Below are 21706 nucleotides of genomic sequence, written 5' to 3'. Positions count from 1 at the left end.
TATATATATATATATATATATATATATATATATACCTTTAAAACTCATTTCACGCAGCACATACTATTGCAAAATCCAAACTCTAAAAAATTTGCTCATACATAATATATTAACTAATTAAACACGCAGTTCTTACATTCCATTATGGGGGATTATCATGGGAAGAAAACAGACCAAATGAAAAGAAGTCAGAAAAAAAAAAAAAAGAGAGTAATAAAATCTATAAGCAATGAACACCTAGTAGTAGCTAGCTAGTCTAATTTTGGAGCCAGAACGTTGCCGTGGACAGGTAATTGTCGGGATTGATGGTTGGAATCGGGTAGACGGTGGAAGTGGCAAGATTGCAAACTCCTATGTCGTCGAAGCCAACGAAATAGACGGAGTTAGGGGTGAGGCCAGCGTACAAGCTTGCAGGTAGACAGAAAGGCTCGGACTTGGACAAGAAAATGCAAAGATCCCCAATATCTTGAGTGTAACAAGCATTTCCTTCCTCGTCTATCTTGAACACCAAGAAAAGCTTGTTGGTTTTTGATTTCTCCAAATTACTATTGCTGCTCCCGTCATACCATTTAACCAGAAAGGATTCACCGGTGGGTGACTCCACCAAGTCTTCCCTCCTTAAACATGAATCCAACAGTTCCAACTCCGGTTGCATCAACTTGGGAAAGTTTTGTAACCTCATCTGGTTCAATATAGGGTTATGCCTATGTTTGTGGAGATCCCATGATCCCGTGTAATGGCCTCCAGAAGCGGGCATGCAGAACATTTGATTTCTTCTGGAGTACATGACCTGAGAGTTGAAAAAGCTATTTGGGGTTCTGATGTTGACCCATTTGGAATTCGGACCGGAACATGGCTTACATAAGCTGAGTTGAGGTCCAAAGAACTTGACAGCCAAAACACAGTCCTCTTGTTCAGGAGAAGTGGACATTGCCACGTTAGAGACAAGTTGGGTTTGGCAATACGGCAAAGTGACAAGAGGAGGCAATGAAATACGTTTTGGGTATGAATCTAATGATGTGGTAGGGTTAAGATCATCTATGAGAGATATGGTAGCATCACGTGTGTTTAAAGAAGCTACCCAACCATGAGATGATCCAATCCTTCCCATTAACTCCAAAAACTCCATAGGCACTATCTTTTCTGAAATCATGACTTCACCTTTACAAGGATCATAGTACTCGAGGTGCCCAACGTTATCACCCTTGAAACTAACCCCACAATAATCGCCGCCGAGGATGAGATAGGGCTGATTGTGGGATAAAGAAGATGAGAACCGAAGGCTTTGGTTTCGTCCCTGCCAAAAGTAACAATCATGCATCTTAATTCTTAAACCAACAAAAGCATAACCCAAAAGAGAGAGAGAGAGATCAGCTTACAAGGGCTTCTCTCCTTAGATGTCTAAGAACCATAGACATTGTGAAGACTTTGAATTTGTTCTGATAGGAAAAGTTTATACAAACCCTGAATTCGTTTTTAAAAAATACAATTGCCCAAGAAACACTCCCTTTTAACTATCAACCCGTACCCTAGCTAATCCATTATTTACTAATTTTTTTCCCTTTATACTCAATAATCTTAAAACCCAACTATTAAAAGGTTATTATTCACAATTTTCTATACAAAATATTTTGCTTTAGTTTGTTCTAAGGTCTGGTTTAGGTTTAGTCTTTTTTTAAAAAAATGTTACGAAATATTATACCAAAATCAATCCAAGTATTATTTAGATCAAGTTTTAAGGTTTTGGATTAGGTCTAAGTTGTTTGGATCATTAACCCAAATATACATTTAAGCTGTACAGATTTGTTTGGATATTTAAGTAATTTTTTTATTTAAAAAAAACTAGGTGATGACGTTTGTCTACCATTCGTAGTTATAGTTATGTAGATATATTTTATTATATAAAATTTGTTTCAAAAGTTAGTCATTGTGACACTTGTTAACTGTATCAATAAAATGTTGACAGTTTGTCGATTCTAACTTTACAAAAAATATTATAAAATAAAATAATGTAAACATTCTAAATTTTTACACCTCTAACAAGATATAATATATATTATTTATTTTTTATGATTGGATTTTAAAGCTACCACAATATATATAGGATAGAGATAGACAAAGCCTGGTACACAATTAAAGTAACTTTGAAATTGTAAAACTACCCAACCAGCGACCAAATTTTCTGAGGAGGGCATCTAAAAAATTGAATATCCATAAAAATATACACATGTGACATATCACATGTTGATCTAGTACTAAAACTGCCAACAGAAATAAAATAAAAAAAAGTTCCGCATTAGGAGACCTACATAAGCTGCTAAAGTTTATATCAATACTACAAACTGTAATTTGCATTTCGCAGGGCAAATTAAGGTTTGATAGGTTTAAAACTTTAAATGCAATGGTTGTAGAAGTTTACGGATTGGAAGGGTTGCTATCTAGCGTTATTAAACGATTAGTTTAACATTTAATGGATGTGTTTGCATAAGTTTTACTAGTGGTTAACTGGCGAGTGCTATAGTGGGCTTTAAAAACAAATGGGCTTCATTCGACCCTTTTATTTTTTTATCTTTCACAAATTCGACCCCATTATTTCAATCCTCAACAGTCCACTACCTGTGGATGAGTCTCTCTTAAAAACCTTCGTAATACCTTTGATTTCTCCGGCAATGTTGTTGAAACTCAACAACACCCCTTTTCCAATTTTCGCGCCATCTCTATTTCCTAAGCCGAACCCAAGAGCACCTAGTGAGATCCGATTCTCTAGGTGGGGTAACGCTAATGCCGAGCGGTTCGAGCAGCGTCGCCGGAGCCAAGAAGAACTCGAGGCCGAGATCCGTCGCGACCGCCGATTCGATGCCGCTACTAAAATCGTCCATACACACGATTCCGAAGCTGCAGCTTCAGAGCCTAAAACGTCGCTGTTTAGATCAAGAGGCACTCCTTCGGTTCCCTCTGCTCGTTCGATTCCGGGTCGAAGATCCAAATACTCCAAACCCGATTCAGGACCCAATAAACCCAAGAACAAACCTAGAGTACCCGATTCGCCACCGCAGTTAGACGCTAAGGCGGAGGTTAAGCTAAGCGAAGACGGATTATCTTACGTCATCAACGGAGCTCCTTTTGAATTCAAATACAGTTACACGGAGACGCCAAAGGTTAAGCCTTTGAAGCTTCGTGAGCCTGCTTACGCGCCTTTTGGGCCTACGACTATGGGAAGGCCATGGACTGGTCGTGCTCCGCTTCCTCAGTCGCAGAAGACGCCGAGAGAGTTCGATTCTTTCCGATTGCCTCCGGTGGGGAAGAAAGGGGTTAAACCGGTGCAGAAACCGGGTCCTTTTCGACCCGGGGTAGGTCCGAGGTATGTTTACACCAAGGAGGAGATTTTAGGGGAGCCATTGACGAAGGAAGAGATTAGAGAGCTGGTTACTTCTTGCTTGAAGACAACAAGGCAATTGAATATGGGTATAAAGCTGAGCTCAATACTCTGTTTTTTTGTTGAATTTACTTTAAGAGATCGATCAATAGTTTCTTCATGAGGATCAAAATTAGTATCTATGGAAGCTCAGACATAGTTGTTTAGGCGCATTTGAAGTGATAGACTCAAAGAACAGAGTTAGTAGGATATGTGATATCTAAGTTTTTGTCTTTTCTCAGGTAGAGATGGCTTGACGCATAACATGTTAAATAACATACATGACTTGTGGAAGCGGCGAAGGGTTTGTAAGATTAAATGCAAAGGAGTTTGTACAGTCGACATGGATAATGTTTGCGAGCAACTAGAGGTTTTTTCCTTGGATCTGTTTTATTATTTCTGTTAGTAGGCAATACATGGATCATACTTCTTCCATCTGTTGTGTTCTTTCTTCAAGAAGTTTTGATTTGAATTGGCAGGAGAAAATTGGAGGGAAGGTGATATATAGAAGAGGAGGTGTGCTTTTCCTATTCCGTGGCAGAAACTATAACCACAGGACAAGACCGCGCTTCCCTCTTATGTTGTGGAAGCCTGTAGCACCTGTTTATCCAAAGCTGATTCAACAAGTGCCTGAGGGTTTAACTCACCAGGAAGCTACCGAGATGAGGAGGAAAGGACGAGAGCTCATGCCCATATGTAAGCTAGGTAAGCTTCTGGATAGCAATAATCTTGATATGGTATTTTTTCTTCAAGACCCGAGAATGTTAACTCTACCATGTGTTGGGTTTTGGTCATGTAGGAAAAAATGGTGTGTATTGTGACCTTGTGAAAAATGTGAAAGAAGCATTTGAAGTTTGTGAATTGGTTCGGATCGACTGTCAAGGGATGAAAGGCAGCGATTTTAGGAAAATCGGTGCCAAACTCAAGGTTTGCTATATTCTTTTTCATATGTGATTTTTAAATTTTAAATCTCGTGTGTTAGCCTCGTTATTGAACGCGGTGATTATGTTTGTGCTCACTTTGCAGGATCTTGTTCCATGTGTTCTCATATCTTTTCAAAACGAGCAGATCCTTATCTGGAGAGGACGGGAATGGAAATCGTCTCTCACAACTCCGAATAAAAAGGATGATTACCTTAGAGATATCGAAGTTGATACTGATAATGATACTGCCTTCCCGGAAGATGATGAGCCATCGGTGTCCCCAAACCAGACTCAAACTGTGACCCAGGACTCTCCACTGGATTCTATGGAATTGCAAAATGATCCAGATGGTCATGATTTGAGCCCTTCAACAGTAGATTTCTCGGCGATGGAAGGCACAAGCAGTTCTATACAGAGCTTGTCTACAGATGTAACTGAGCTAACTGCAGATAGTTCTCTTGGAGACGATCAAGAACCTGAACACGAGCCAGAAAGATCAGAAGAGGTCAGCAAACAAAGCATTGAACGAGTTCTGAATCTGATGAAACAAGCTGTAGAGAGCGGGACTGCACTTGTCTTAGACAGTACTGAGCTGGACGCAGACATAGTCTTTGCAAAAGCTGTCGCCTTTTCGACTGTAGCTGCACCGGGACCAGTTTTCCAGCATGGGTTGAGAAAACAGCCAATGGTTAAGAAGCAGGAAAACCGAAACTTGGAGGCAAAGACGAGTAATGTTGTCGTAACTAGGAAGAAAGAAGTTGCCGTGAGTGTGAAAAGAGAGGAGAAGAAGAAAGTTGATGAGTTTGACGAAGATTACAGAGAAGTGATACCTCATGGAACATTGAAGGTCGATGAACTAGCTAAACTACTTTCATAAGGAATTATATGTATTTGTTTTTTTGTAGTGTATAAGTTAGCTATACATCATTGTAAAAGGTGTAATTTTAAGAGAAATTAGATAAATATTTCTTGTATTTATGAAATGCGATTTTGGAATACAATCAATTGTTTTATCTGAATTAGAATACGATTTTGGAATACAATCAATAGTTTTTTCCTAAATTCAGATATTCCTACTAGAAAGACAACATAAAGTCCCAACCAAAATTATATCAATTATTAAGGAGATTATCTATATATATATATATATAAAGTTGGTTTTTTTCTCTTCTCCTTCCTCCACCTCATCAATTCTTATTTTCAATTTTAATAAATAAACAACATTAAAAAGCATAAAATTTAAAGTTAATGCATCAATTAATTCACTCATTTGTTTAATATTTTTTTATTATAATTAAAAATAATCATTTTAAGTAATTTAAACTAAAATATAAACTAAAAAAATGAAAAAAAATACAAAAAAATATCAAAGTAAAATATGAATAGAGATTACATAAACAAAAATATATAAAAAAGAGAAAATATTAATCAATTGCATAAAAATTAAAATAATGTATATATTTAAGAAAAATGTAAAAGATTACTTGAAATAAAAATATATTAAAGAAAACTTATTCTGAACAACACACATACAAAAAAAATTACAGAAAAATAATAAAAAGGAATTTGAAAAAGCTATTTGTAATAAAAACAATTACAATAGTAGTGCTAGAAAATTTAAAAAGAATTTTATTTTTGAATAAGAACACATATTTAAAAGTTAGAGTAATCTTGAGAGAAAAAAAAAGTTAGAATAATATTATGAGTTTGTAGATTTAGGAAAATCAAAATAAAAGACACTATATAGAACATAGTAGACTAGTACATATTTTGAAGTAGAAAAATTATATAGGTGAATATAATTTTTATTTTGTCAAACAATTTTAAAAAAATTTAAATTAAAATCACGCTTAGTTTTTCTAGCTAAATCTTTTAGCTCTCTAGCTGGATTTCTCGCCTTCTTTCTTTTCAGCCTTATTTTCGGTTGGCCGATGACTAATTTCCTCTCAATACCAAAAACTTTATAGTAGTGCCATGCTTCAGTAGCGCTAGCTATAAGTTTACCTTGGGCTTCGTCGTTGTAAACTAAATACACTTGAAAACTTCTTTTCTGGAGAGCATAAATAATTTTGGTGAAGTCTTTGTCGCCTGAAACGAGAAGAATGGGACAAGGTGGAAGTCTGTCACAAACATACCGTAGAAGTGCCACCTTTACAGCTTGGTCGACAGCATCTTTATCTACAAAAAGATTATTAAAAGAAATTAAGATTGAGAAAGATTATTAAAAATAGTTCTCTAATTAATACTAAACTCGGTCGGTGGCTATTAAAATAATTAGTTTTCTTACATACATCCTACAAAACTCAAACTTAGCGGCTATTAAAATAGTGACTTCTCCGACTAATCTCGGAGGCTAAGAAAAAAACTAAACTAAAAGACAAGTTATAAGAGAGATTATTAAAATAAACTATAAGACGAAGGTTGTTTTATGTTGATGTATCTACATGGAACATGCCAATCTTCTTCTCCTTTTCAAGAAATTAATAATTTGTCTGGTTGAAATGTTCCTGACTTCCAAATCCTGCAAATCCAGGTATGTAAAAGTTCTTGGTTCCAAGAAACTTCACAATTGCTTTATACAGCCCATCAGGCTGATAATAATTTGGGATTGGACAGTTTTCCCAATCCTATACTATGTACAAAAGGCACACAAATGATATGGAAGGCAAACTTCTCAAGTACACACCAAAGTCCTCAGCACTAACATCTTCATGTGCATACTGCACAGAAAATTTTCCTCCTAGGCCACTACAATATAATAGAAAAGAGAATTTTATTTATTTTTTTAATACTATTCCTATATATATGAATCAAATATGTATATCTATATATATATATTACCTTTCACACAACGATTTAAGAACTTATGTTGCAAGCTTTGTTTGTTTGAATGTTGCCAAAATGCAGCTTCGTGTATGGACATTGGAAGGATTTCCGCCAAGAGCTTTCTTGATATCATCTTCTTTAATTGCATCCTCATACCCAGACACTAACACTGACGACATCGATTAATAGTTGAGAACACAAAGAATTAGGTGGAGGTATTATTGGATAGTGTATTTTAATAGACTTTTTAATGTATTTTAAATTCAGAGTAATATCCAGTGTTATTCAATTGTGTACTTGATAGTTAATTTAAACTTTTAAAAGTTTGAAATATTATAATTAATATATCTAAATTTAATAAAAATATGTTATAATTATAGATATTTAAACATATTAAAAATTTAACACAACACATACAACTTATATTGTAAAATTGGTTGTATGATGGGACGAGTTTGAATCACTATTATTAAAATCAACATAAAACACCATCAATATTTAATTAGTTATAGACTAAAATATTAGTAATATGATACTTCAATACATATTAAATCCTCATTTAACTAAGTTTTTTAAAACATCAAAATAAAAAATGTCAAATCAAACTGATTTAGTCAAGATTGTGTTAAACAAAATTTGTTTTGCAGTATGATAGTTTTTTTTGTCATGAAATTGGTAACTTCTTTGTATTCAAATATATTTAGTTAATTACTTAGTTTAGTGTTAAGTCGAGTAACGATATTTGTTAGTTGAGTGGTATTAATATTTTAATTATATAATTAAATATTTATATAAAGTATAAATGAATGAATTATATTTTGAAGATAGAAACTAAAATGAATATTTTTACAATAGAACCTCTATAAATTAATACTCTTTAAATTAATACTCGCTATGAATTAATAAATTTTTCCGGTCTCAAATTGGGTCGGTGTAAAAAATGACACAAAATAATAAGATAATACTTTTTTTGAAATCCTATGTAAAAATATGGTCTCATAAATATCATAAATTAATATTCTCTCTGTTTCACAAAGAGTGTCATTTTGACACATTGCACACAAATTAAGAAAAACTTGAATTATACATATATATCCTTATTTAATGAGTAATTTATCATTTAATTTAATAAAAAAGCTTTGGAAATATAAAGTGACAGTCTTTGTGAAACAAAGAAAAAACTCCAGAATGAAACTCTTTGTGAAAGAGAGAGAGAGTAATGATATAAACTATATGCATATATATATATATATATATATATTTCTAAGAAAATTTAGTAAAATATGACTCTATTATTATTTGCCTATTCTTAAATTTGCATCTTATTGGAACTTATCTATAATCTTTCTCATTGCATTATATAATTTTTGTATTGTTTTTCTCAAATTGTATTCAAAAGTTGTGGAGCTTCATAGACGCGATAGTTGTTCTCTTACGTATAATTAGTTCTAAAGATACCGCAATATTTTCTTGGACTTCATCATGAAGGATAGTAACAACAATTTCTTCCAAACTCTGAACTTCTAAATATTAATTATTTTCATCTGGATAATCTAATAAACTATTGACATCTATCAGATTAGGATAGCCGAAATTATAAATTAAGAAAATTCTGTATGAATTATAATAAAAGTATTTTATTTATTTAATGGATTAATTCAAAACTATTAAAATGAATAGTATTTTTATAAATTAATATTTTATTAATTTATCGATAAGTTAAAACTTCTATAAGTTAATAAAATTTTGTGGTCCTGACTTTATTAATTTATAGAGGTTTTACATGTATATGTATTTTTTTTGGTAAATTGGTTAGCTTGTTGTGAAAATATCAAATAAATATAACTTTGATTGCTTACTCGGAGAGAGACACTGACTCAATTGACTGACTCAATTGACTGATTGGAAAATTTTTGTACATCAACAATAAGAGAGAGGAATCTTACCGGCAAATTCGTTGATCGGGGAAGAAATGAACAAACTAAACAAAGTTAGGGTTGAACCTATCAACTGAAAGATCTCTCCCTCTCTAGATATTTCATGTGATCGATCTGTCATGCTAATCCAGCAAACTATCGGATCCAATCGTCAGATCTATAACTGTAAATATATATTAACGGATCTGATTCTCTATTTCTTGTTCGTTTTGTTCCGCGACACACTCGCCTATGTGGACCTCGTAGATTGCCCTAGGGAGATTCCTAACTATGAGAACCTTGCTTTATAATGTGTAATATCTAATTAGCTCTTTTTGTCCAGAGTTATCGTGGTCGAATCTATGCCCACGTACGTTTATGGAGACAAGAATTTGTTCACGGATGGATAATGTGCGGTATAGATATGGGGATTCAGATATCCTCCTCTACGTCAGAGGTCACTTCCTACATTCTCAACTCTTTGAATGCGTTGTTCTATAAACATGTAAGAGATTGAATTGAGATTTTACGAAAGTGTGACGAGAGTTTAGAATTACAGCATTACGGACTGTAGGAGCTTAAATTGAAATTCACTACAAAGAACTGATTGAAAACAAGAATGGAAGCGAGACTATTATAATCCGTAGCAATCCTGTAATACTCCACTAATATCTCAAAAGTATGGTATCATTAAAAGCCAACGCTGCTTAGCCTCAACTCATACAAGTAACAACTGTTTATTTTTTTATCTGTAGAAATTGGGCTAAACATAGTCTTACAGTTTTCAACTCTTACTCACTGGATTTCGTTTTCTCTTTGAACCTAGATTTTGGGATCTACAAAAAGCGTGTCTTTATTTGTAGGCTTTAAACTCAGTGCTCTTTGTAATTAACAATTTGATCATTATTCAGTGTTCTAAAAATATCTAATTGCTAGTATAACAAAGTACATGTAATATCGACACTGCTCTTCATACTTATGAATATCATCCACAAAGTTCAACACTCATATAGCTTCATGAGCTTTATCCAAAGTTATGAACTTGGTATCATGTTGAGAATACTATTTACGGTAAACAACGTTCCCCCCGCCCCACCCCCCTAAAACCTGAGTAAAAACTCATGTAGATTTTTTTACCAACATCTAAATACTATCAAAATATTGAATACTTTATATAATTTAGTTGTAACTTACAAATACATGAACATCTTAACATGAAAACCAAAATAAAAATAAAATAATACATGAACATACAATTAAATTCTCAAGATATATAAAATTATCGGTGATTTTTTTTTTTTTTGATAATAGTTATTGGTGATTTGACTACGTTTTTTTGTATTAAAAATACATGTGGTAATTCACACCAAAAAAGGTCATTAACTCCCCAATTCAAAGTCAAGATATTTATTTTTCATATATAGTAATAGTATCTATATATTCAATTCATATTCGAATATATTCGCTTGAAAAGGTCGCTTCTTAGACTATGTCTCTGCTCAATCTCCTCCTGACCCGTACACAACAAGCGACCTTTTCAAGCCTAGCTTAGCCATCATCACCGGAGTTTTCTCCATCGTCTTCACTCTCACTTTCGTGCTCCTCGTCTACGCCAAATGCTTCAACAACGATCTCCGATTAGAGACCGAGAGTGAGGGAGAGAGAAGACGACACGAACGTCTCTGGCAAGGGCTTTTCAATCGATCCTCTCGATTCGCTGGTCTCGACAAGACAGCAATCGAATCTCTTCCCTTTTTCAGATTCTCTGCTTTCAAAGGGTTGAAACAAGGGCTTGTAAGTTCTGTCTGTTTGTCCAAATTCGAAGACGTTGAGATTCTTACCTAAATGAACACGCTTTCCACATTGGGTGTATTGATGCGTGGCTTGAGCAGCACGCCACGAGTCCTTTGTGTAGAAACAGAGTCAATATTGAAGATGATCTCTCTGTCTTGGGTTGTACTAGCTAGTAGCCATAGTCTTAGGATGGTGATTGGTGAACCAATCCCAGACAAGAGAAGAAGACTCGGAATTGGAGATTTACATCGAACGCGAAGAAGGAACTAATGACGGGTCTTCAAGATTCAGCAGTTTCCGGAAGGTTCTAAAGAAATCGTTCTTTCTTGAGAGACAAGGAAACGAGGACATCGAGGAGAAGAAAGCTATGCACAAGTTCAATCACCGGATAGTTTTTTCAGATGTCGTGATAGTGATTATTACTTTTAAAAACAAAATTAATGCGGGATCACGTAATGAGTACTGTGAAATACGGTCGTTTCTTGGAGAATGAAAGAGAGGCTATATTCTCCAAGTTCACTCATGAAAACCAGGAATTTCCAAGGCCTAAATGGACACAATGGAGAACTAAAACTCTACAAGAAAATGTCGTTGCGTGTGATATCTATTGTCTCGGTTCACATGAAAATCATGGTGGTTTAAAATATCATGTTCACCTCATGCCTCTTGGCCAAGTAAATACAATAGATATAAAAATTGTTTGGTTCAAAGTTGAAAAACGCTAGACACGGTAACATTTTTGTATACCCCTCGAAAGTTTGTCACTCTAATCAAAGTAAAGTAGTGTCTAGTCTGCTCAAGTCCAGTTTATAAAAGTTTTCGAGAGTATCGTAATGATTAAGTTCGTTTAGAGTCGTGTGTTCGAGTGATAGCAAACCCGGTTGTGGGTGGTTGTATCTTGGAACTAAAATCCTGTCTCACTGCAAGGGTTTCAAAGAGTTAAGGAAAGAGATTACGGTCTTACCTCCATCTTCCCTTAACGTTTGTGATTTCTTGTTTTCAACTATTTTAAGCTCCTACACGTATGAAAACATTTGATGTTTTATATATGTTTCATTAACTAGGAACGACAGTTGGGGGGATAAGCATTACTACATTCTCACATATCAGTTTTAAAAGGCAAAGCGCAGAGGATCCATCTTGGAGTCCATCACAGCCTTCAAAAGTCAGTAGATTATATTGTATCTAACTACACTCCAGCAGCAACTCTTGGCTGTGTTAAACAGAAATAGATTGGTTGAGTTAGGGAGATATGAGTATCTGAATTAGAGTAAGAGTGAGCAAAAGTGTTACGGACTTTGCAGCCGTGTCGTGGTATTATATATTCTCCTCCTGCAAATGACTAGTGGAACGAACGAGCAAAGATATTTAAAAAAAAAACTAATTGCAGACAGGAACTATGAGTTGAGTGATATCTTCTCAAAGACTAAGCAGTCACTGACCTGCTACTAGCAATTTTAACCTAAGATCCATTTTTGTTACCCTCTTGGTTTTGGGTCTATTTGGGGGTTATAAAAAAAATATATATATAATAAAAAAAATATATAAATAAATAAAATAACTAGACAAAACTTTTAGACCTTTCAAATTATTCGGAGCACTAAATAGATATTTATAAATTGAAGCTTGTGGTGGTAGGTTTCTTTAGTATAAAACCTGCGTAAAAACTCATATAGATTTTTTTTACCAACATCTAAATAGTAAATACTAAATACTATCAAAATTATTTACTGAATACTTTATCTAATTTAGTTGTTATATATATACATGAACATACAATTAAATTCTCAAGATAAAATTATCGGTGATTTGACTACAATTTTGTTTTAAATTAAAAACACATATGTGGTAATCTACACCAAAAAAAGGTTATTAACTCCCCATTTCAAAGTCAAGAGTTCTCTCTCGTTCCAATAATTCCTTAATTAATTACTAACCAGAACCTATAGATTTTATATTATAGTTCCTCTACAACAACTATACTCATGGACCCATATATAGTAGTATACTAGTATTATTCCACATAGTATTTTATTTCCTTTCACAGAATTATACATGCCTCTCAATGAGATCAATAATGATGTCATGTCACGTTGATGATATATAAATAATTGTGCTAAAAATAAAAACATCTCTCTCTCCAAAATTCATAAATACGACTTTTTACATTTGTCTTTTTTCTCAAAAGCTGAATCATCCTCAAACGATGAACATACCACAAGAAATCTCCATTATCTTCTTCTTCTTCTTCATCTTCTTAGACTACGTATCTGCTCAATCTCCTCCTGACCAGTACGCAACAAGCGACCTCTTCAAGCCGAGCTTAGCCATCATCACCGGAGTTTTCTCCATTGTCTTCACTCTCACCTTTGTTCTCCTCGTCTACGCCAAATGCTTCAACAACGATCTCCAATTAGAGACCGAGAGTGAAGGAGAGAGAAGACGACACGAACGTCTCTGGCAAGGGCTTTTCAATCGATCCTCTCGATTCTCTGGTCTCGACAAGACAGCAATCGAATCTCTTCCCTTTTTCAGATTCTCTGCTTTGAAAGGGTTGAAACAAGGGCTTGAATGTTCTGTTTGTTTGTCGAAATTCGAAGACGTTGAGATTCTTAGGCTTTTGCCTAAATGCAAACACGCTTTCCACATTGGGTGTATTGATGAGTGGCTTGAGCAGCACGCCACGTGCCCTTTGTGTAGAAACAGAGTCAATATTGAAGACGATCTCTCTATCTTGGGTTGTACTAGTAGCCATAGTCTTCGGATGGTGAACCAATCCCAGACAAGAGAAGAAGACTCGGGCTTGGAGATATACATCGAACGAGAAGAAGGAATTAGTTACGGGTCTTCAAGATTCAGCAGTTTCCGGATGATTCTAAAGAAATCGTTCTTTCTTGAGAGACAAGGAAACGAGGACATCGAGGAGAAGAAAGCTATGCACAAGTTCAATCACAGGATAGTTGTTTCAGATATCGTGTTTAAGAACCGTTGGAGTAATGTCACTTCGTCGGATTTAACGTATTTGATATCGGAGATGCTGAATTCGTTGTCAAGCGACAGATTCTCGTCGATAGATCGAGTGCAGAGAGGTAACTTGCGGGAAAAGGAAGATATGGAAATGAAGAGAATGTTGAAGAACAAAGACTCGTCGAGAAGAACGGTGTCTGAGATCACGACTGTTCGTAGAGAAAACGCGGTTGAAGGATGCTACAGCGGTTCAACCGCTGCTACCGCCTCCACATCGCGGAATTCTGGGAATGCTGCGACGACAGAGGAAAGAAGACGGCGATTATGGTTGCCGATCGCTAGAAGAACGGCACAGTGGTTTGTTAACAGAGAGAAAGGGAATGAACTAAACACGACGACACGCCAAAATCTTAATGTATAGTTTTCATCTTTTGCCTACCTTGACAATTTGCAAATTTTTTCATAGTAGTTAATTTTTAAGAGTGGTTTTGGCTTTAGGGTTAATTTTATGCATAAAATCGTAATGGTTCCGGATTTGATTTCACTATCTGCAAATATTCTTTGTGGACTATTTGGTCGGTCAACTTGGATTAGGGCAACATGTTCTTTTACATGTGAATTTGTAGTAGACTGGCAAAAAAACTCTTTACAAATAAACTTACCCACGTTATGAGATCAAAAATGATGTGTGATACACGTTGGTTGAGATGAGTTTGAGGGGGTTAAAAGTATAATATAGTATAACAACAAAGTTAAGTATAAAATAGTTTAAAATGAAAAATGTGAAGCCTATTAAAAGTAAGAAAACATGTACGCCACTAATGGGAATGGCATGTTTCTGTTATAAGTCCACTCTAAAATATATGATCAGCGACCGAGTTTTTTTTTTTTCCAAATTTGCAGTCAACTTTTCGAAATACTAGTTAAGTCCAAATCAATGGTCAGATTTTGGGGAAAAACAATTTTGTTAATTTCAGCGTAGTAATGGCATTAATATAGGGGCGTATTGAAATGAGGATTTTAATAGATTTTGGGGTATTTTTAAATCTTCTAATAATAATTTTTTTTTTATTGGTGAAAAAGTAAATACGGTTCACAATAAAATTACACATATATTTCTGTAGTATAATAATAATTTCATGAATAAACTAGTAACTATATAAATAATTAATATAATTGTAATTTATTATTTATTTTTGTTAATGAAAAAAGATTAAATCCTCAGTTCAATACACCCCCTTATTATTAGCATTCATATTTACGAAAAAAACACCTTGCTGACTTCAGGAAAAAAAAGTGTACGACTTTAAGATTTATGAATTTGATTACATGAAATATATTATTTCTTTGGTCTAAACCTTAAATTCATTGTATTGAAATTGTATGATTATTACTTATTAGTAACTTCACTTGCATATTGCGTCTCCATGTTCAAAATCATTTTAGACTACGCCGCCACAAACCAGAGAACTCTTTCTATAAAAAGTCAGAGCCCATCAGAAAAAGAAGTCAGAGAATACAAAACTTGGAGGTGATTGGTGAATGATCTTCTTCAGCCATTATCTAAACATATACACCTATTTACACCACAATCAAAAGATCCTAAACTTTCTCATGAATCATGGTTTTAAGATTCATAGGCTCCCTTGTTTTCAGCATCAATGACTGTTGACAAGCACATAAATTTGAATTGAATAGAAGCAGGCAAAAACAGCTGCGGTTTTGTTTCAAGTCTCTTACCATTCTTCAAGCCAATTTCGAGCATCTTTATCATCTGTTGTGTCGAGCGATTGGGCAGTTTCTAGGGGGAGAACGGTGTCATTCTCCAAATGGTGATGAATACGAGACATTATCTCTTGAGGAACTTGAAATTCACGGTTACTAATAGCTTCCCATTTAAGTCCATTGAACCAGGGATGTTTCTTGATCGATTCAGGACCTCCTTGGCTACCAAACCGCAGGTTTTCATCAACTTCAAGCAACTACACAAGAGTTTTAAGATACGGGTAAGAAAATGAAAACCGGAGATTTCTAGTTTTAATAGATGTGAAATTGGAACTTAAAGATGATACCTTGGCGATGAGATCTTCCGCTTCTGAGCTTAGAGCTCGAGGAAAAGTTAGTTGGCCTTTTGCAATCTTTTGAAAGGTGTCTAGCTCGCTTTCCCTCCATGACCCGAATGGCATTTCTCCTTCTAGCATATAGTAGATCAAAACTCCAAGAGCCCACCTTTTTGAACCAGCGAGAGAAAAAGGTTACATATCTTCTTCAAATCTTATGCCGAAAATGAAAAACACGAGAAATAGAGGGAAATCAATACCAGTCAGCTGCAAAACCATGGCCTTTCCCTTGAACAATTTCCGGGGCTAAGTAATCTGCATTTCCGCAGATTGTATATGTTCGTTCCCCGGATAGTTTCTTGGCGAATCTGAAGTCTACAACCTAAAATAAACAGATTATAATTATGATCTGATGGAAATGGATATATTATGAAACCGAAAGAGCCATGTAAGGCAACACAGACCTGTAGATATCCGGAAAGATCCAACATCAGTAACTCGGGGGATGAACCTCTGAAGAGAACCTCGTTCTAGAAATTCCAAAAGCACAAGAAAAAGGAAAAGACTGAGTTTCAGACCATGAAATCTTAGAAATAACTGGAGATGATAGACAAAAAGTTTGAACCTTGTGTATATCTTCTAAGACAGACACAAGTGAGGCGGTAATGAAACGGGCAGATGACTCGTCAAGTGGGGAGTGAAGAAGAGATGATATAGGACAAGCAAGAGTAGCATTCAGTAAGATGGCTGCAAATGTTTCATCGACACAAGTGCACAAGATCTCGGGAACAAAAGCTGAGGCTTCTATTACGTTCTTCATCAGATTCCGCTCTTTCAAGACTTGTGCCTCTTTACCTAACTTTTTCACCTTTTGCTTTGAAAATCTTTTCAAGCTAAGCAAATTTTCTTTATCTTTCAAATGCACGAGCCCAATCTCACTGCAGTCTGTTGAACTCAAGCATGTCGTCCATTCCTGGGTGAACCAAAAAAAGTGTGAACAGAGAAGAAATGTTTATAAATTTATGTGAAGTAATACTACTTACCAGGTCTGCAAGGGTGGCTTTAGCAAGGGCTGTAGTATCCGTAACTTTTGCAGATTCCTTGGACAGATCAAATGAAGCATGTCTTGACCTAAACAAAAGAACATTACATGAAATCATTCCACCAATGAAACTTACGGAGCTAAACTCAAAAACAAGCATGACGAAGAGTATCACACTTGTGACTGTCATCTGTAAGATTGGTCAGAGGGCCAACCGCTGACTCGAAATTTTCTTTTGTTAAAATCACACAGACCACATCGCCAACGGCGACCACACTTAAGGAATCTTTGAGTTCACCAAGAAGTGCCCATTCACCAAAGTAACTTCCTTCTTGCTTTTCTATGGAGACTTCTGTTCCAATTTCAGCATTCTCATATTCTTTAGTGATTTCCGTTTTAAGGCTTGAAACGTTTTGACTATCCAACACCTCTGTACCGAAAGTAATTCTCACGACTCCCTTCTGGATAACATACAAGCCCTGAAGTTTTTCGTCCTATACATTCAAGAAAAAGTATGAGTAAGAATCTGTTGGGTAAAATAATTTATTTATCTTCAGAAAATGCAAAACTAACTTCACCTTGGTAACTATTGTTTGTCCATCAGAGAAGCAAGCTTCGGTAAGAGACTCTGCAACATGGCTTAGTTGCAAAATTGTAAGACGAGAAAGAAGATCGACAGAACGAAGAAGCTTCAAGGATGCTAAGTTTGAAAACTCAGACATCAGAATTCCTCTAAAATCCTCTCTTTTTAAGGCCCACAATGTTCCGTGATCCACAGCACGTACAGAAGACTGAAGTGGCTTGTTATGCCTGGCACCATCATATATTGCAAGAAACTGAATTAGACAGATAGTTCATCTCCTGAAGAAGATTATTTTCTAATAAGAAAAGTACAGAGAACCCACATCAAGGCAAGTTCACCGAATGATGATTGTTTCTCAGCTGTATAACGCTGCAAGATCCTAGGAACCTCGCCGTTCTTTTCATCCTAATATTCATCCCCGGTTAAGCACAGTGATAATAATGCTCAAAGCTAATCACAAGTCAAATCGAGTTACTATAAAACAAACCTGAGTTGCCAAGACCTCAAATTCGCCACTACCTACAACGTAGAAGCAGTCCCCTTCACCACCCTGCAAGAGAACAAACCAGAGATATAATGATATCATATGTTTATTGATGGACATTTGTTGCAGAATCTGTGATTTATGAGGAATATGTTTCGACCTGTTTCACAACAACATCCCCTGGATTAGCTTCAAGCCTTTGCATGCAATCCAACAAAACCTGGCATTGAGAATCAGTGAGTTTCCTGAAGAGGAAATGGTCACGCAACACCCGCTCAATATGTGCCTGCATGAGAAAATTCAGCTTTTAGCCTTTGAAGATAAGAATGACTCAAGGCATTCCCGATTGGTTGAGCAAATGTGAAGCAGACAAGCACTCTTACTTCTTCTTCCCAGGTTTTTCTATGGGCTGGAGACGGAGGAACCCAAGCATGTCCGTTCTCTAGTGAACTCTCAATGGCACGTATTCTAGCTCGAGATAGATCATATCTCACACGCTGGTTTTTAGAGTTCCATCCAAAGGTGGAGGGAGATTCCGAACCAGTAAGCTCCACAACTTGGGGAATAGGAGGCTGCATTAGAGTTCCAGTACTTGACAATTGCCGAGGAGCATCCTACGAAAGATTTCAAATCTAGCCTCAGCTATCAACAAAGACAAGAAAAGATGATATACAAACTACAAACAGAAGATTTCCTTACATCTTTTAGCCCATTAATGTGGACGACAATGATGGTTATATCATCTGTCCGAGTTTCATACTGTAGCCATAGCCTATATGATTCAGCAACAATTGCAGCACAAGCATCTCGAGGATCCTTATGCTTTGCAACCTGAAAAAAAAGAAAACATTCACATTCTGTTGAGACTTCTTCCTCTATTTTGGGATCTATAATGAGTAAGACTGCGGAGGGAAGAATACCTTACCATATCAACCACAGTTTGACTAGAGATGAACTCAAAGACACCATCACTAGCAATCACAAAGAAAGGATTATCCGGTGTGAGCTCAACAACAGCAATCTCAGGGTTAGCAACAACACCAATAGTCTCTGCAATAGAATCACCAATACTCCTGGTAAAAGCAGTTCCAGGATACATTCCATTGGGAATCCAAAGTCTGGGAGGATCTCCATCATCATCTTCCTCAGTACCCCAACACTGAACATCAGGGTTTTTCAAGCCTTCAATCTGATCAAGAGTAAGAACTCTAGCTCCGCAAAGCTTAACCCTTTCAAGCTCATCGGATCTAAAAGGAGTCTGGTCAATAGACAAATCAACAGCTACAAGATCACCATCTCTTCTCTCAGCTAAAACCGCCCTGGAGTCACCTGCATTGGCCACATAAATCGTCCTTCCTCTAACCATAACCGTAATCGCAGTTGTCCCACTCATACTATCATCAACAATATCAGCATGCAGCTGAGAGTTCGTGGTCAAGAAGGACGAATTACAAGCCTCTGCAGGATCTACACGGAACCTACCATGTCTAAGAAGATTCTCGCAGAGCCTCCGCTTCACAAACTGCGAGCACTGCGCACCAAACTCACCATGCCCATCAAAAACCCCAAAAAAATGATCATCGGAGTTGCTCCCAAACGGCGTATGGATGGCGAAGCTATCTTGATTAGCCTTATCGAGAGCATCAGGGTAATACCCTCTCTGAGAGAGAAACGAGTATCTCAACTCGTAGTCGCAAGAAGGAACCTTGACAACCCTAGACCCATCCGGTGGTAGAAATTGAGAAGAAACCCTAGAAAGCCGAGTAATCCCCCATTCCTGGTCTCTAGTCAAACTCAGCTGATGGATTTCGTCGTCATCATCCACCGCATCTGAAGAGAGATTAAACACCGGATTATCCTCATCAGTCGTCGCCGCCGCAGTAGCATTCGGACCTCTCGGCGGAGCTTGTTGTTGATGATGAGTTTGCCGGATACTATTCTCTTTCGTGGCGCAAATCTGACCAATGCAAGTTTTGGAATAAGCACAACCCATCACTCAGAAGATGAAGAAGAGAACCACAAAACTAAAACCCCTTTAGTAGTAGTAAGATAAAGCTGCTCGCTCAATGAATCATTGAGATTTTGTTATATATCAGTAACGGAAGTCCAAAGCAGTTTCTTTTCTCTTCAAAGACTCGGGCTTTGTCATCACTTTCCTCGAAAGTTACAAAATTTTCCCGAGAAAATTACGAAAAAAAGACGAGAAAAATGTGGCTGGAAAAAGAAAAAAATATCTAACGGAGATTGATTGATTGATGATGATTCACACAGGGAAAAAAAAAATGGAATCGGAAGATTACAAAACTTTGCTAACGAATCATTGAGAAAAAAGAGATTGTGAAGATAACTGAAAAATTGAAACGGAAGAAGAAGTTAGATTGGGAGCACACATCAGAAACAAAACACACAAAGGTTTATCTCTCTCAATCGATCTACTGACTCTACTTCATCAAGTAAGAACCGTTGCTGCGACTGCGAGACGAATGAAGGATAATAAATTATTAATATTGGGATTTTTGGAGTTTTTCTTGCTAACTAATAATAATAATCAATGAATTTGATTTTTATTTTATTTTCTTTTTAAAAATATATTTGGTGAGTTGCTGTTGTGTAAGTGTTACAAGTACAACCAATCGAATTGGTGAAGAGTGTTTTGGATAGAAGAAAGCTTTTAGACGGATATCATGGACAAATTGTATTTTACAAACAATTTAGCCCTCCCTCCCATTTGAATATTCATGTCAGGTTTGGGTTTGGATAATTCAGGTTTAGAGTAATTAACAACGAAAAAAAAATCTGAATTAAAAAAAAAAACAAAATAAATTTGGATCACATCGGTTCAAAACTTCAGATATTCAAACAAAAATGGAAGAGAATATGAATGATTTACCAAATTATATAGGTTTTATGGTAATTCAAAAGTAATTTTTCTTTTTTACTACAAAAGATCAATTCATATGAATCAATTAGATGAAAAGCTGTCTATATACATACAGCAGATAATGTAGAGATGTACACGCTCAATGACAAATAATATGCACCTTAAAGTAGTTTTAGTTAATGGGTTATTCAGTTTTTTTTGGCTAATCTTATGAAATTATTTTGTGTACTTGAACTCGATTGAAGAAAGACATTTTCGAATATGATTAGTAATAATCATTAATGGTGATATTATCGTAAATCACTAGATCGATCATATGTTTCTTCTTTATTATTTACAATTTACACATACATTTTACTAAAAACATGATTGGTTACGATTATAGATTTTAAATTGAATATTTTTTTCTTATGCCTATAAATTTTAGTTATCGAACAAGAAAAATAAAATTATGAACCTGAACCTGAAATCTTCTGATTGAAAGAAATTAAAAAAACAGCAAAATCTAACAGAGTCGTATTTATTAATGTACAAAGGTCACTTTGTAAAGTGAGAAAAGGTAAAGTGAGAAAAGGTGTGGCGAAGAGAAGTGAAAAGGGCAGCCACGTTGAGGCATTCAATTTTTTTTTTTTTTTTTTGTTTTGTATAATTTAGAGATAAAAGGTAATTAAAGCCTTTTGAGGTTATGAATGCGAAATGGTCCCTCCTCAGTCCTCACGACCTAATAATAATCTCATTCAAATTATCAGTATTTGGGCACTGCGTCGTGTCTCATCACCCTCATTATTACTTAATTATTATTCCCTATATATATT

General features: G+C 35.6%; 3 protein-coding genes and 1 pseudogene across 4 annotated transcripts; 3 read left to right on the top strand and 1 right to left on the bottom strand.

Moving 5' to 3' along the window:
• LOC104702265 (CRS2-associated factor 1, chloroplastic-like) lies at nucleotides 2611–5357 on the top strand. The gene is made up of 5 exons (XM_010418099.2): nucleotides 2611–3465; nucleotides 3658–3785; nucleotides 3895–4120; nucleotides 4215–4342; nucleotides 4442–5357. The coding sequence occupies exons 1-5, from the start codon at nucleotides 2670–2672 to the stop codon at nucleotides 5213–5215; spliced, it is 2052 nt and encodes a 683-aa protein (XP_010416401.1). The 5' UTR covers nucleotides 2611–2669; the 3' UTR covers nucleotides 5216–5357.
• Nucleotides 9483–11367, top strand: LOC104711042 (annotated as a pseudogene).
• LOC104702256 (putative RING-H2 finger protein ATL12) lies at nucleotides 13037–14333 on the top strand. Its single transcript, XM_010418089.2, has one exon. The coding sequence runs from the start codon at nucleotides 13081–13083 to the stop codon at nucleotides 14260–14262; it is 1182 nt and encodes a 393-aa protein (XP_010416391.1). The 5' UTR covers nucleotides 13037–13080; the 3' UTR covers nucleotides 14263–14333.
• LOC104702242 (protein phosphatase 2C and cyclic nucleotide-binding/kinase domain-containing protein-like) lies at nucleotides 15302–20539 on the bottom strand. 2 transcript variants are annotated; one of them, XM_010418069.2, is made up of 14 exons: nucleotides 18936–20536; nucleotides 18710–18841; nucleotides 18394–18624; nucleotides 18171–18296; nucleotides 18014–18076; nucleotides 17849–17931; nucleotides 17522–17753; nucleotides 17121–17437; nucleotides 16945–17032; nucleotides 16527–16874; nucleotides 16366–16431; nucleotides 16162–16283; nucleotides 15914–16070; nucleotides 15302–15823 (listed from the first exon to the last, which is right to left on the bottom strand). In XM_010418069.2, the coding sequence occupies exons 1-14, from the start codon at nucleotides 20001–20003 to the stop codon at nucleotides 15578–15580; spliced, it is 3279 nt and encodes a 1092-aa protein (XP_010416371.1). In that variant the 5' UTR covers nucleotides 20004–20536; the 3' UTR covers nucleotides 15302–15577. The 2 variants fall into 2 exon arrangements, with proteins under 2 accessions (XP_010416371.1, XP_010416380.1); XM_010418078.2 differs by lacking the exons at nucleotides 15302–15823; nucleotides 15914–16070; nucleotides 16162–16283; nucleotides 16366–16431 and having other exon boundaries at nucleotides 16711–16874; nucleotides 17119–17437; nucleotides 18936–20539.

This window comes from Camelina sativa, chromosome 1 (genome assembly GCF_000633955.1).
Source record: "Camelina sativa cultivar DH55 chromosome 1, Cs, whole genome shotgun sequence".
Taxonomy (NCBI): domain Eukaryota; kingdom Viridiplantae; phylum Streptophyta; class Magnoliopsida; order Brassicales; family Brassicaceae; genus Camelina; species Camelina sativa.
The sequence above is the reverse complement of the archived record's forward strand: the minus strand, read 5'-3'. Positions and strand labels throughout refer to the sequence as shown.

Coding starts and splice junctions, on each gene's coding strand:
- LOC104702265 (XM_010418099.2), top strand. CDS start 2,670: ATGTTGTTGAAACTCAACAACACCCCTTTTCCAATTTTCGCGCCATCT. Junction 4,121..4,214: donor CATGCCCATATGTAAGCTAG/GTAAGCTTCTGG, acceptor TTGGTCATGTAG/GAAAAAATGGTGTGTATTGT. Junction 4,343..4,441: donor AAATCGGTGCCAAACTCAAG/GTTTGCTATATT, acceptor CTCACTTTGCAG/GATCTTGTTCCATGTGTTCT.
- LOC104702256 (XM_010418089.2), top strand. CDS start 13,081: ATGAACATACCACAAGAAATCTCCATTATCTTCTTCTTCTTCTTCATC.
- LOC104702242 (XM_010418069.2), bottom strand. CDS start 20,003: ATGGGTTGTGCTTATTCCAAAACTTGCATTGGTCAGATTTGCGCCACG. Junction 16,284..16,365: donor ATCTTTCCGGATATCTACAG/GTCTGTGTTGCC, acceptor TGTTTATTTTAG/GTTGTAGACTTCAGATTCGC. Junction 16,071..16,161: donor CATGGTTTTGCAGCTGACTG/GTATTGATTTCC, acceptor TGGTTCAAAAAG/GTGGGCTCTTGGAGTTTTGA.